General features: G+C 32.5%; 1 protein-coding gene across 1 annotated transcript; it reads right to left on the bottom strand.

Moving 5' to 3' along the window:
• Nucleotides 1-282: 282 nt before the first annotated feature.
• Nucleotides 283-8597, bottom strand: LOC139891000 (protein argonaute 16-like). Its single transcript, XM_071873933.1, has 23 exons — nucleotides 8484-8597; nucleotides 7064-7315; nucleotides 6779-6984; nucleotides 6483-6692; nucleotides 6253-6389; nucleotides 6071-6168; nucleotides 5899-5996; nucleotides 5639-5807; nucleotides 5431-5547; nucleotides 5245-5352; nucleotides 5079-5141; nucleotides 4854-4967; nucleotides 4488-4653; nucleotides 4290-4402; nucleotides 4037-4174; nucleotides 3809-3939; nucleotides 3427-3492; nucleotides 3042-3105; nucleotides 2378-2489; nucleotides 2220-2293; nucleotides 1760-1854; nucleotides 1080-1111; nucleotides 283-743 (listed from the first exon to the last, which is right to left on the bottom strand). Exons 2-23 carry the CDS (start codon nucleotides 7301-7303, stop codon nucleotides 568-570), a joined length of 2727 nt encoding a protein of 908 aa, XP_071730034.1. The 5' UTR covers nucleotides 7304-7315; nucleotides 8484-8597; the 3' UTR covers nucleotides 283-567.
• Between the last annotated feature and the right edge of the window lie 6576 nt (nucleotides 8598-15173).

Genomic DNA, 15173 nt, shown 5'->3' with positions numbered 1-15173 from the left:
GTGATAGCATATACATTAAAACACTCTTAGAACAAGTATATACCAAAAATAACCCTTTGACTCGCAATATGCCTTTTCAAGGTGGTCACCAAAGCATCAAACTAACAAAAATAGAATAAAAGTCCGTGTTTTTCTTAAGATCTGCGAAGTTTCTGGGCTTGTATTGTATTGTATTTGGTGAAATATTGATGGACAAAAACCAAATGTGGATAGAACTAAAAACAAGCAAAGCACAAGGGCACTTTAATCGAGTCCAGTAAGGACCATACTATATTAAGGCTTAAGTTAGGACCTAGTTTCAGCTTTCAAACACCCACATGACCATGCTACTTAGATAACACACACATCTCAAAAATTGATAGATCCTAAAAGTCAAGTGATAGTTGGGTGACTCCTAGACCAATCAACTACACAAACAATCAAAATCAGACCCACAGCTTTCACTGCAATTTGGAGACTACCACTTGTCACGTGATAGACTATAACTGTCACGTGATACCATGCACCTTACAAATTTACAACAATAAGGATTCTACACATTTTAGTAATGGGGATAAATGTCACACCTTAACAGAAAAACATCGAGCTCTCGACCTCTTCGCTCAATTTCGGCATCTTGGGAATAGGTATACTTCCTATCGAAGTGACACTGTCCTCTCCAGAAGCATTTTCAGACGATTCTTCGAGATTTAGAAACTTACCCATTTGTTGGGCCGCAAGATGAGCATAAGAAATAGGTGCCACTGCAATATAGATAAAAGTGATGACATAGAACCACGATACTAAGTTTAGATGTGGTACAATGAGTGGGTTGGATGACAGATTAAAACAGGTTCGGTTGTATTAACCACGAAACACTTGTTGTACCTGAATTCTTTAAAAAAAAAGATTTCAGTTGTTTTATACTTTTATGTATAAATAGACACCTTGGGAGAAATTTGACCTGCTCACATCCTTTTTAAGTTTTTATGTATTTTTTTATTTCACCCGACTGACCCGTTGGAGATAAATGCATAACCTGTATCGACCCATTCATACAAAATTAAATGCAAGGTGCATGTTCCAGATGAAGATAGTACCGATTGAAGTTGCCGAGCTACTTCTTTGATACCTGTAACACCATATCGAATGTCAAGAAGAATGTAATGACCAACTTCAGATTTATTCGGTTTGAAAGAATTGTGTTATTCCAAGTCTTGTGATATTCCTACTTTCAGAGAAAGACCAATAAAGTTATAAATATTATTCATAACTTTATTAGTGACAAATACTTCTTTTCAGCCAAAACTCTCAAGTCAAAAAGTTTATTCCATTGACTAAAATGCCACATGTGGTATATGATAAAAAGCGTTTTTCAATACAAATAAAATGACTAAAGTAAAATCATCTTCATAAGAAAAATCAAAAACCAAAGTAAACAAAATTAATTCTATATTTAATATTTATAGTGAAATATTTCTACAAAATGACATCTTCCCAAGTTCTAGATTGAAAACCACAAAAGATTAGGATCATATCCATCCTAAAGATGAAGGACGAAGATGACTTTATTGTGTATTTGAAAAGAACTAATATCAAAAACAAGCCGTTCACGTATTATTTATGTTAAATTTATTTGTCCATAACAATGGATTATTCACCTAGAAGTCATTTCGATGGTCCAATAAAAGCAAGGTTTTATGAACATTTTGATGGAAAAAATTAAATACTCTGTATATCATGACGCGAGATATATATAATTCCTAGTTTAAATACTCACACATATGATAGCGAAAGGATCAGATTCTGAAGGGCATCAGGAGAGAAACCAATCTCATCAATCAAGACATGATAGTGGGCAGGACGAGATGTGCCCTGCATATTCAGATACAGCAACTAAGTAAATACAAACACCAATTTGCGATTAACCAAATATTTGCAAAAAAACTGCTTTAACTATTTGAAGGCTTCTTGATTTAACACATTAATCAAACATATTTCTCAAAAATTCTGCTTGGTTTCTTCTGCTTCTTATAACTTTTTTTTGCAAATTGTCAAAAAACCAATGTCCTGAGAATAAACAATCATAAAAAGAAAAAAAGACTTGATTGAAGAAAATAATATGTACTGCTAGCCTACCACCAAGTAGCGTAAGAAAGCGAATGAATATCTAGAATTCTAGAAGTCATAATTATGTAAGGGAGATTAATTTAATAAAGCAAAAGGTTATAGGAACTCACAATCATTCCTGGTTGAGCACACATGTAAAAGTCATAGTTTCTAGGGTGCACCACTTTAGTGTCTACTACGGTACCTAAAGATATATGCCCATAAAAAATAATAAGGTTCTTCTGTTGTTTACATACAACAAAATGATTAAGGATCACAAAAAACAGACCAGAAGGGACATTTTCAGGGCCATTAGCTTGGAAAAACTTTGTGTGATGCTTCTTTTGAGCTACAATCACCGTGAACTTGGGAACATTAACCTCATCCAGATACTGGTAAGCCTGTATCAAGCAAGTACAAAGGTTAAAATATATAAACCACTAATATATGAGAGCCATAAGTTATTATACTTTTTGTCACTAGACGTGTAATTCAAAACCCTAACTATGTAACTATGGTCAACCAAGCATTCAGTCTTGCAAGATTTCTATTTAAATCATGAAGTTTTAAAGAACAATACTAGGAACAAGGGGAACACTGCTTGCAAATAGTTTTCACCCTGATCTAAACCATTGTGCTCAGGTCTCCTATCTTCTATTATCAAATTAAACTACTTTTAGTCATTAGAGGTGTCTAATCGTGGCAGTTTGGGTTACTGGTCAAAATGGTTTCGGGTGAAACGAGTAGACCGGGTAAGTCTGTAGTCTGCTTTTGATATTGATAAATATTATTACAATAAGATTATCAGAAGAAGGATTTAAAAAGAATCATAACTTGCTGACCACTACCAGACCATTTCAGGCAGTGGTAGTGACTTGTGAGATGATCACAACAAGATTTCGCACGTATTGACGGCAACCAGTGCATTGGACAAACAAATCTGAGAAACGTACCTTGATCATCTGATCCAACTCGTAATTTAGAACTTCGTTAAACTGGGAGTCACTCACACCATCTCTGAGTAAAAAAAAATAAAACAATTCCATATTATTACCAGAAATTTTTTTAAAGATGTTCAGTTAAGCTCCTTTCTTTATGACCTTTAGGTCAATAGAAGAATTAAAATATTAAAAACACAGTTTTTCTTTTACGTAATTATTCCCATAACCAAGCACACATGTACAACTAGTTACACCATCACTCATTTTCAGTCTTTCCTCTTTATAAATAGATAACAATGATATTGATGAAAACGTTAACAAAAAAATATTAATATAATTTAATAATAAACAATAAACAATAATGATAACAAGAAGTCAACAACAATAATGATAATACCTGAATACTAAAATTTGAGTTGGTTTCCGTTTATTGCTTGTTAGATAGAAGTCCAGAAGCAATTCCCTGTTCGAAATAAAATTGTCAATATCAAACATCAAGACAGTCAAATTGAAACAAACTCATTAGCAAACGATTTGAGAAACATATTATGACCCTCTGCTACTGAAGCCCATGTTATAACACTTATAATACCGTTACTTCTCGAATTTTTAATTGTAGAACTATTTTTGTTATTGAAAAATTTCAGGTGTTTTTTTATTCTAATTTTGAAGAGCAAACTGAAACTATTTTGGTTGTTGAAAATAGTTATGATAGGGTCGATACGGGTTGTTCCTTTATCTCCAACGAATAAAACAAAAAATAGCTAAAAGGAAAAGACCTCATCATGCCAGTATCATTTCCATTCTCTTGTGGTTCGAACAAACCTTCAATCATTTCCACCTTTGATGATTGAGTCCTAACAAATGCTCTATATCGTGATATCAATGGATATGACCTAGATCCAACAACCTATAAGTGTAATCATTGAACAACCAATAGAGCAGTAAATATTTACCATGTACGAGAACATAATAGCCAGTAAATTAATTTTTTCTAGAAACATTACCGCAGCAATCGAAGGCATATCAGACCGACCCGGAGACCCATGTGAGACATCCATACCTATTATCATCGTTGGGGTATCATGAATGATGGGTATACGAGATGGCTCTTCTATTGCTAACAAAGAATTGATCCCACCAAGCTGAAGTATAAAAACAAAACAATTTAGTAAGACAGATGAATAACATTTGATCTAACTTTAAATAAAAACACAAAGGAGCATAATTTCACAGATAAAGTGTTACATTACACAATACCTTTGAATTCACTTTCAAAAGCACATTTGTGAGATATTGATCGCTGATCTTGACAGGACACATGCATTGAGTTGGAATTCCGTAGTCAATTAAACATTTTTTCTTCCAAGGACCTTTAAAAATTAGAAGGCATAATAAGTGAGAAGCAGAGGTAATTAGATACGACACAATTTGTGTATAGAAAAACAGAGTAAGTACCATATAAGTCTGAATTTTTTCTTTCTGGTAATATGCAAAGGAGAAAGTCAGGAAAACCCGGGAGCTTTGCTGAAAGCTGTTCAAACATCTTTTCAACACGTTCTACGGGACCATATCTTCTGTTATGTGGGTCTTCCTCCATTAATGAAAATGGGCGATCAATAATCTAAGAATCCAAATATCAATCAAACAAATAATTTAGAACAGGCAAGATGGGTAAGATGAACTTTTTGAATTGACCTATTTGAGATAAAACACAGCGCAAATGGCCTATTTATATGTAAAGGTGTCAAAATCGCCACCTCTACATCAATACAAACCATTTGTGATTACAGTAGACAAATAATTATCAAGTGTTTGACATACAAATCCAATTTTCCTTCCACAATCTATGAGCTCCCGCGTAAGATGACTTGCATCACACTTAGCAGAAAAATTTGCAACTGCCCACCTTTCTAATTTGGCTGGCTTAAAAAGCTTCTGCAAGAAACAATAATTTGTCAAGAAAAAACCTCTATTAGTTGTAATTCTTTGTTATCGCTCAAATATACAGATAGATAAAGGTCGTGAATAACATCCCAAAGAGACAACCTTTTTAGTAAAATTCCATCGCCCGTTACGAGGCAAAAATTCTTCTCCATTACCAACCTTCAACTGCAATTGTATACAACATAAAAAGGTGATTAGCATCATGATCACATATCCTGCAAATAAAGGTAGCACGTTTTAAAACATTTATAGAAAAGAGAAAAGTAACCTTTGGTGCTTCAAGGACACGACCATCCACTTGAGCAAATTGTTTTTCAATAGAAATGCCACATGAAACTAGTAGAGGGTCATCATCATAATGATAGTTCTTCATGGCCTGAAAAGTTAAATAAATGCTCAATTTATAGTAATGTAGACCATATCACATATGATTAAGGTGGTTATATAGCTTTACATCAGTTATAGCTTGCATTTTCTCTGCAGGCTTTTGCCTTGATTTTTCAACTAAAGATGCTCTTTGCAGTGTAGATAATGCCTTTGTATATCGTTGAAGTGATACAAGAGAGCAAAGCTGGGAGACATGGGAAATTAAAACATAATTAGAAGGTTGAGTCTATACAAATAGAGTGTTTATATAAAAATAGTAAGGAACAAGACACAACCTCCACGGGCAAATAGGTTGGCTTCTTCGGTTTACCGACATCAATGCATGGTATATATGCAGAGTAAGTAACCTCAATATTACGATGCTTGGTAAAATAACCAAATACCGTAACATTTATCGTTTGGTCATCGTATGTACCATCGTCTTTTTTCACTCTCAAAGGAAACCTTACCAATAAGTAAAAAAGACATATTAGTCTCACATATACCGTATATTACTATATTTGGTAAAATGATCATATACTGTAACAGAACTTACAATTGCTGATTGCAAGGCTTTTCACTCATCCCAGTGATCTTGAATTCCCTGTTGCTATGCGTAGTTCTAATTCTCATGTTTTTTAGCATTTTCTTGGCCTGACAAGAAGATGCACCTAAGATGCAAGTGTAGATCAATAGACAGAAAAAGATGTATATAACATTTTTCTTACCTTTACCCAATCAATAGACCGAGCATCGCGTGCGTTTTGGTTGGATTTTAGAAAATCAATAACTGGTCCAGGAGTAAGAATAATTGTAGTTGCAACATCTGCATAATCAAATGCACTAGCAAATGAAAGATCAAGCGAATAAAATCTAACATGAGTAGATTTTAGGTGACCATGTAACATACCCATATTCAGTGATAAACCACCACGTGTTGGACGAAAACTCGAATAATAACCACTGCATACACTAACACCCCCTCCAATATCACTACATTTTCTTGAGTCATCATGAAAGAAGGACTGCCTAACAAGAAGGCATCCCCTGTATCAAACATAGACAATTAATTATTTATTTATTTATATAATTTATTTTACATAAATTAATAAAGTTAAAATAAAATAAATTTAGAAGTGCCTTTGAGCTGCTTGTTGTCTCAAGATGATATCAAGAACCCTGAAAGCATCTTGGAGTTTTTCTGGTTCTTCTTCTTGAAGGGCAAGAGTAAAGGGTTTTAACGGTATTTCAGCAGCGTAAGTTATCTCTACTCTGAAGGACTTCTCCTGAAAAGATCGTCTAGACCTTTTACCAGGCTCACTGGAAATTTCATCACAAGCAGGACTTCCACTGCAAGAAAAAATAACTTTTTATAAGATCCAAATATCATTACAATTCGATTACAAGGCAAACAGGTATACAAAAATTGAGCCAACCAGTTAGCATGAGAATCTTCAAGAACAACCGTGAACTCCGACTTGCTTTTCGGGAGAGGCCTAACAGTAAACAGACTCTTATCTCCATCGTATGCAAATTGGTTACCCGAAAGGTCAGATGAGTAGGTTAGGTACAGTTTGTCAAGAACTTTTCTCCTAGTAACTTTGTTCTCAATTGGTCTGTTATCTTCAGTGTGTATGGATACCTGGACAAGCATGACATTATAATCGCCATGTGCTAAGATATAAAGATAACTAAAGACGATTAAGAATTCAATACCGTACACTGTATTGGTAGAATATAGCATCCGGATTCTTAACAGAAACTTTGAAGTGATTAGCAAGTAACTGAATGTGTCTTCCACTACTTCCAAAGTCAGGCCTACTAATTATAGAAAGCTTTGGATGGTTTTCTTGCTCGGTCGTCGTGTCAGGTTGTATAACTTCTGATTTTGGTGAAGGAGGTGATGATGATGGTGGTAAAGGTTGGGACCCATTATCAACTTCACCAGTTACATCCTCCATTGTTTACATACACTGGGATACTTACATATATAAGTAAGTTCTGATATAATAAAATAATCAATGGCATACAGACATTACCAAGATTGTATTTAGACTGAAACTAAAACACATGTAATGAAATAATCATTTGAAATTTTATTGAATATTTTACTAATTAACCAAATGAATTAGATATTAGATGTAATTTTAAAATGAAATCTCCAAGTTACATTTATGTTAATGAACAGTCCAACATATATCAACTACTAGTGTGATACCTACTTCCAATTCGATTTTTGCTTGAGCAGAATCAATCCATCAGTGCTTGAAACAGTTATTGCAGTTTCATTGTTTACAACCGTATGTAGAATTATAACACTTTCAAAATCATATACTCTAAATATGTATACATTACTAAGTATTGATATCATTTGTTCAAGTGAGCAATGTTCTATAGTAATTCTTAGCTACTTTTTTAGTCTAACATCTTCTTCTAAAATCTCTGTAATCAAGACAACTTTATTCCAAATTATTTACGTTTAATCCATGCTACCAGCATCTTCCATTTCACTTACGCCTCGAGAGTTACGCAGATTGGTTGATTAATTGTTTACATATGAAACTAATATCAATATATTGACTTAAAAACAATCTTCAAGTTATGAAGTAAGAACTACAAATCATATGTTACATAACCTAATTATTATCGAAATCAGAAGCTTAAACTAACAAATTTCATAAGTATTAAGCAATGCACCTTCAGAACAAGTAACACACAATGGGAACAAGTGAAATAAACCTAAGAAACCTAAAATGGAATCATTAAAGTATACATTAAAGTAACAATCAGCAAATATAATCATGCATTTAGGAAAAAGGAAAGTCAACTGAGAATCGTTCTCAATGAAGATAAATGCAGAATTTAAGAACATAACCTAATTATTAATAAAATCGGAAGTTTAACTAACTAATTTCATAAGGTTTTGAGCAATGCACCTTCAGAACAAGCAATACACAATGCGAACAAGTGAAATGAACCTAATAGACCTAAAATGAAATCATAAAAGCATATATTGAAGAGACAATCAGCAAAAAATATCATGCATTTAGGAAAAAGGAAATTCAATTGAGGATCGATCGTTCTCATTGAAGATGAATGCAGAAATTGATAACACAAAATAATGTGAAGGATTCATTATACCTTTGATGACGATGACGAAGGTGATGAAATTGGGATTCCGTATAATTTTTTTTAGGGTTTTAAGAACAGTATGTTAATTCTCTCCCTCAGCAGCTACAGCGAGAGAGAGTATCAAACCAGTCGTGCTGTGTCGGGTGCGCCTACCACGAAACAAATACGGACTACTACATTTGTACAGTACAATTTTGTAATTTTAATTTTTATTATTGTTATATATTTATATTTATATATTTATATTTATATTTATATTTATATTTATATTTATATTTATATTTATATTTTATATTTATATTTATTTAATATGTAATATTTTTATATTTTATATTTGAATAAAAATAAAAAACGAAGTATGTAATATTTAATACGGAGTATTTTTTTATTTTATTTTATTTTTTTATTTTTTTGAAAGGCAACAACAATTTTATTAAATTAAAAAGGGGCATAAGTTGTACAAGATAACTAGCCTACACAATTTTACATATAAGGCCCATATAGATTTTGGCAGAGGCATTAACAGGAAAACACGAAAACAATTTACATATGTAGAATTACACGAAATCGAAATTTACATGTTTAAATAATAAGACAGGTCAGCAAGTCATTGATTCCACTAGATCTTTATCTTTTTCGAACGGTTTGATAACCACTTAAAGCTTTTGATTTGGATTTCACTGAATGATACCGAAGCGCACGACCATTTGTTTTTGAAGATCTTTTGGTTGCGATTTCGCCAAATGAAATAATCACAAATTCATTCCATAGCTTGCCATAGCTTACTACCCCAACTAGATTTGATGTGACTGTTTTTTCCGCAAAATATTTCGTCGATACTAAGGTTTGTTACCGGTTCAATCTTCCATCATTTGTTAACATGAACCCATAGTTCCATGGCATGCTTACATGGGATGAGTGCATGATCTAGTGATTCGATACCGTCATCACAAGTGGGACATCGGACCGAGCCTAGATCAATTCCTCATTTGTCCAACTCGGTGAGGATAGGGAGTCTTCTTAGTTTTGATCTCTACGCAAAAATCTCCAACTTTTTGGGCACAAGATTATTCCTCATAACCAATTGGTTCGGTATACTTGCTAAACTGGATTCATCAATAATTTTTGAGAGACATTTCGTAGTGAACAAACCATTATGTCCCAGCGTCCAATACCATGAATCAGTTTCTTTTGAGGACCTCGAAAATGTTGATGATAGCTCAGTCAGTTCCAGCAGTTCACTTCTTGTTCTACCACGTGGTTCCCTTGTCCAATTTCCCAGCAGCTCACAACCTGTTTCGTTCCATGATAATTGATATTATGTCTTTGACCGAGCAGCCCTTTTCTGACTCGAGTAAAATAAACCTTCTAAACCTGCATTTTAAGCTGCAAATTGCAAAGGCACATGTCTTCCCAAAATTTTGTACCCTCCCCATTACCAATTTCCCTTTTAAAGCTCCCTTTGAAATTTTGTCCAGAAGATTCAAACCAACCCGTTTTGAATAAAATTAAACCAGGTGGAGCCATGAGGGTAACGGTTAGCATTTGTTGAAGCAGAAGAGTCCCCAAGACCACAATGGCTACCATAAATACTCTTTTTAATTGAAGTCCAGAGTGCATGTGGTTCGTTTTTGAATCTCCACCACCCTTTACCCAAAAGAGCACGATTGTTTCCATTTAAAGACCCGATTCCCAACCCACGGGAATCAGAGGAAGTAAGGATCAAATCCCATTTAACCCACAATAATTTCGTTTTATCTCCGGTCCCACCCCAAAAAGATGTACGACAAATTTTTTCTAGAGAATTAAAAAGTCAAACATGATACATTTCACATGGTCGACCACCTTGTATTGGTTGGTCAACCACCTTGTTAGTGTCGGTCGACTACGTAGTCAACCATTTTATAATGGTAGTCGACCCAATTTTTGTTCGAATAAAAGTGGTCGACCACTTTGTAATGGTTGGTCGACCACCTTGTTAGAATTGGTCGACTACGCAGTCAACCATGTTATAATGGTAGTCGACCAAAATCTTAGTCGCGTTGATAGTTTATAATGGCAATTTTTTTTTAAAAACATGTATTTTGTTTTAAGACTTTTTAAAAAAGTGTATCTTAACCAATTTCCCGATAACATATTACTCTAATCGGCCCAACTACATAGAGTTGTATAAACAGGCCCACTAGACGTAGTACAAGTTATGAAATTTGCCATTGGACGGAGATCGTGCAGCCATGGACTATTTTAGCTAGAGCCAATAAGAAAGTATACATCTCAAAGATACAAGTTAGGGAAATTGGATTGTATAACGACCCGTCCCTATCCATCTGGACGAATACATTACATTTGGTTATATCACGAGGTACTTGACCTCTATATGATACATTTTACAAACATTGCATTCGTTTTTAAAAGACAAACTTTCTTTACATCGAAAATTGACGGCAATGCATACCATTTCATAATATATCCAACTATAATTGACCTAGTAGTAATATTGATGAACTCAACGACTCGAATGCAACGTCTTTCGAAATATGTCATGAATGACTCCAAGTAATATCTTTAAAATGAGCAAATGCACAGCGGAAGATTTCTTTCATACCTGAGAATAAACATGCTTTCAAGTATCACACCCCCAAATAGGGCCTGGGGTAATTGTGACTAATTATATCAAATCACAGTTGTATAAACGAGAACGACTCTACATGAGACGTTTTATTGAGTTTTTGTAGCGGAAGATAAATATGTCTTTAATTGATATGATATGTAATGAAGACTCCAAGCATAGCAAGCAATCATCATCAAAGCAGTAGATATACAGCGGAAGCAATATTTAAGTACCTGAGAATAAACATGCTTAAAAAGTCAACACGAGGTTGAGTGAGTTCATAGGTTTGTCATAAATAATGATTTTAGTAATAGTGTTAGACCACAAGATTTGTTTTCATAAGTAGATCACTCAGATCCAGTCAAGTTGATCTCCCGCAGGATCAAAAAAGTTATGTCAGTGCGTGATATTTAGACTAAACGTTGTTTGCCCCGTGACAAGTTGTTCTGTCCTTGTCGTTTAATTTCATTATCAAGTAATACAAAAAATGTATCGGGGAAGTTACTCCCGATAGGCCTATCCCCAATAATTAAGAATGCCGCAGCAATTAAAAATATCACTGTAGGGACTTAGTTAGACATAGCCGGGTATAGCATAGTTTAATAGTTGGTACTGATATTTAGACTAGACTTTCAAGTTTACCCCGTACAAGTTATCGCTTATACTTGTTGGTTGGGGACTTGCTGGTCATAGCCCAACATATCACAGTTTAATAGTTGGTACTGATATTTAGACTAGACTTTCAAGTTTGCCCCGTACAAGTTATCGTTTATACTTGTCGGTTGGGGACTTGCTGGTCATAGCCCAACATATCACAGTTTAATAGTTGTTACTTGTAAAACAGTTATAAAAGTTGCGCATGTATTCTCAGCCCAAAAATATATAAAAAGGGAGCAGATGAACTCACATTAAATAGCAGTTGAAGTATTCCACGCAAGAAGGAAAGTAAAGCAAGTAAGTGATCTGGATATCAACCTTGAGGTATAACGTTTGATTAGTTAATGTCTAACTTGACATAAAGTATGTTTATTAATATAGCAACTATATTGACAGTGACGGTTTTCGAGAAAAGTTCCTATTTCTCAAAAGTTTCTATTTTTGGAAACCTACTATTTATGAAAAACTTCCACTTATAGTAAGCTTCTAGTTTAAGAATGTTCGGGTTATAATTCTTAACAAAGATGTTGTACAATCTCGCCCAAACTTCGTCGCTAACATGCAAGTCACTCGAATGATCTATTATTACCGAGCGGCCCAGGATCTCTTGACCAGAATCTAAGTCTTGGCATTCGAGATCCACAAGCGTCCCATAATGGTAACAAGGATCACCCTAGGCCACAAGTAGCGGTGATGTTTGTAGTCTTTGTACGCTATCTTTAATTATAACCTTCACGTTAGGTGCGTATATATGTATATATTCATTAATTCGATTTTAATTATAACTCCTATATATTAATTCATAAAAATACTTTTATAATTTTTAGTAACATATATTACTAATTATAACATGTTATTTATTTTAATTTTAATTGCATATAATTTATAACATTATTTACATATTTCGGTAAAAAAATAATAAACCGAAGTAAAAAGTAAAAAGTAATAGTAAAAAGTAAAAAGTAAGAAAAGAATACTTACTAGTAGTAAATCTTCAAAGAGAGAATGAGAGAAATTTTTGGTGTGAGTTTGAATGAGAAATGAGGGGTATTTGTACTTAAAAAAACTAGGTAAAAAGAATAAAATAATTAAAAGAAAAAGAAATATTTTAATTTTTAATGGGATTTTAAAATTCAAAAGTATTAAATGTTAGGTCATGGGATAATGCATAAAATAAAATAATAAAAGTAGTTTTCCATTATAAAAAGTAATTTATTTATTTATTTATTTTATTAAAAAAATCATTTATTTAAGGATTTTTTTTATATATTTTTTTAAAAATAAACAAATTGATTTACTACTTTTCCACGAATATTTGTCAATATTTTTTTTATTCATAATAACAATACTGATAATAAAGATATTAATTATTGATATCTTGTTTAAAAAGGATATTAATAATAATAATATTAATATATCAAATTAATGCGTAATTATTTATAAATAATTGTTCGTGAATCGTCGGAATTAGTCGAGGTTAAATGAAATCATATAAAGATTTTTTTTTAAATTTTGCCGAAAATTTACGGGTTGTCACATCAAGTGTCAACCAAAAGGTTGGTGAGTTCATTAGTTTATCGTAATCAATCATTTTCATAATTTTAATAGACCACAAGATTCTCATTTTTCATAATTATCATTACACTCGCAAGTGTATAAAAATCCATTCGTATGATGAACACCTGGTAACCGATATTAACATAATGCATATAGAATATTCCCCGCATACTCGCAAGTATGCCATATATATTGGCAATCGCAATCACCATTTAAATCGAAGTACTAAAGCATTCCAAATTCCAGAATGGAGTTTGTTAGGACCATAGAACTATCTTTAGGATTCGCGTCAATTAGGGGCCATTTCCCTAATTCTTAAGTTACCAGACTTGAAGGAGCGATATTCGGTATAGTAATCCAACCATAGAATGTAGTTTTAAGTACTTGTATCTATTTCTTCAAACATTTATAAAAGCAGCGCATGTATTCTCAGTCCCAAAAATATATATTGTAAAAGCATTTAAAAAGGGAGCAAATGAAACTCACCTAATGTATTTTGTAGTAAAAATACATATGACTATATTGAACAATGCAGGGTTGGCCTCGGATTCACGAACCTATATCATTTATATATTCATTAATATATATAATAGTAATCAAATAAATATTTTTATTATATTTTAATTTATATTTTATGTATAGTTAATTTGTGTATATATTCAAATTGATTAATATTTATATAGTTATATTAATATGTCCATATTTATATACATAATTGTTTAGTGTTACAATTAAAATCGATAGTCTGTCATTTGTAAGTATTTATATAAATAATCTTAATAGGTTTGATATATATAGTTATATGAAATTTTATTATAATTATAGTATAGGTGATAAGTATATTTATGTACAAAATTTTATCTATTTGAAAGGATAGTTTTAGATAATAATAATGGTTTACTAATAATAATACTAATAATAATAAAAATTTTAATACTTGATGATACTAATATTAATAACAATAATGATGATTGTAATAATAACTATAATAATAATAATAATAATAATAATCATATTAGTAATAATAATACTTAAATGATAAAATTAATAATAATAAATATATTAATGATACTTATATGACTAAATATAATAATAATGGTTATAATACTTAATATTATGGTAATTCTAATAATAATACTTATATTACCAATAATAACAATAATAATAATAACAATAACAATATTAATAGTAATAATAATAATAATGAAAATGATAATAATAATTTCAATAAAAATGAAACTACCTTCTTTGAAAAAGTCTTAAAAAACTAATGCTCTAAGAGGGACTCGAACCCGTGACCTCACGTTCACCTTAAACACTCCTAACCATTACGCCAATCTTATTTTTCTATTATAATCCATGATTGATCTCCCTTTAACCTGATTTCGTATGTTTTCATTTTCCTTCCACCAAAACACTCTACACCCAATCTTATTTAATTGATTAATGGACCATGAAGCCCAACTATTTAACCTCAGCCCAAGGAATATTATGTCTCGGCCCAGCTTTTCAACAGCAACCACAACTGGGTTTCGGCCCAATCATTACCATTAAACACGGGCCAAGGAATAATATGTTTCGGCCCAACAGTTGAACGGCCCAACAATTGTGAAATCACTTGATGATAAAAATAAAATAAATTGTGGAGGCCTAGGTTCGAACTCAGGACCTCTAGCTAAACCCTAACACCTTGAACCATCGCTCCATTTATTATTTTCTGAAATAATACGTATACTAAAAACATTTAACTCGAATAGTTCTGTTTTCCTTTATCTTATTAAAACGAAACCCACTTATCTCTTCATTATATCAGGTACCGTATATCATCACTATCAGCATCGTTTCTGTATCATCGTGTACCATCATCAACTTTC

This window comes from Rutidosis leptorrhynchoides, chromosome 2 (genome assembly GCF_046630445.1).
Source record: "Rutidosis leptorrhynchoides isolate AG116_Rl617_1_P2 chromosome 2, CSIRO_AGI_Rlap_v1, whole genome shotgun sequence".
Classification (NCBI taxonomy): Eukaryota; Viridiplantae; Streptophyta; class Magnoliopsida; order Asterales; family Asteraceae; genus Rutidosis; species Rutidosis leptorrhynchoides.
This window is presented reverse-complemented; position numbering and strand designations above follow the sequence as displayed.

Bases quoted from the DNA above. Each gene is read 5' to 3' on its own strand.
- LOC139891000 (XM_071873933.1), bottom strand. From the start codon at position 7,303: ATGGAGGATGTAACTGGTGAAGTTGATAATGGGTCCCAACCTTTACCA. The intron at 6,169-6,252 runs GTATGTTACATG...TTGATTATGCAG, and splicing joins TGGTTTATCACTGAATATGG to ATGTTGCAACTACAATTATT. The intron at 5,548-5,638 runs GTTGTGTCTTGT...CATGTCTCCCAG, and splicing joins CAACCTATTTGCCCGTGGAG to CTTTGCTCTCTTGTATCACT.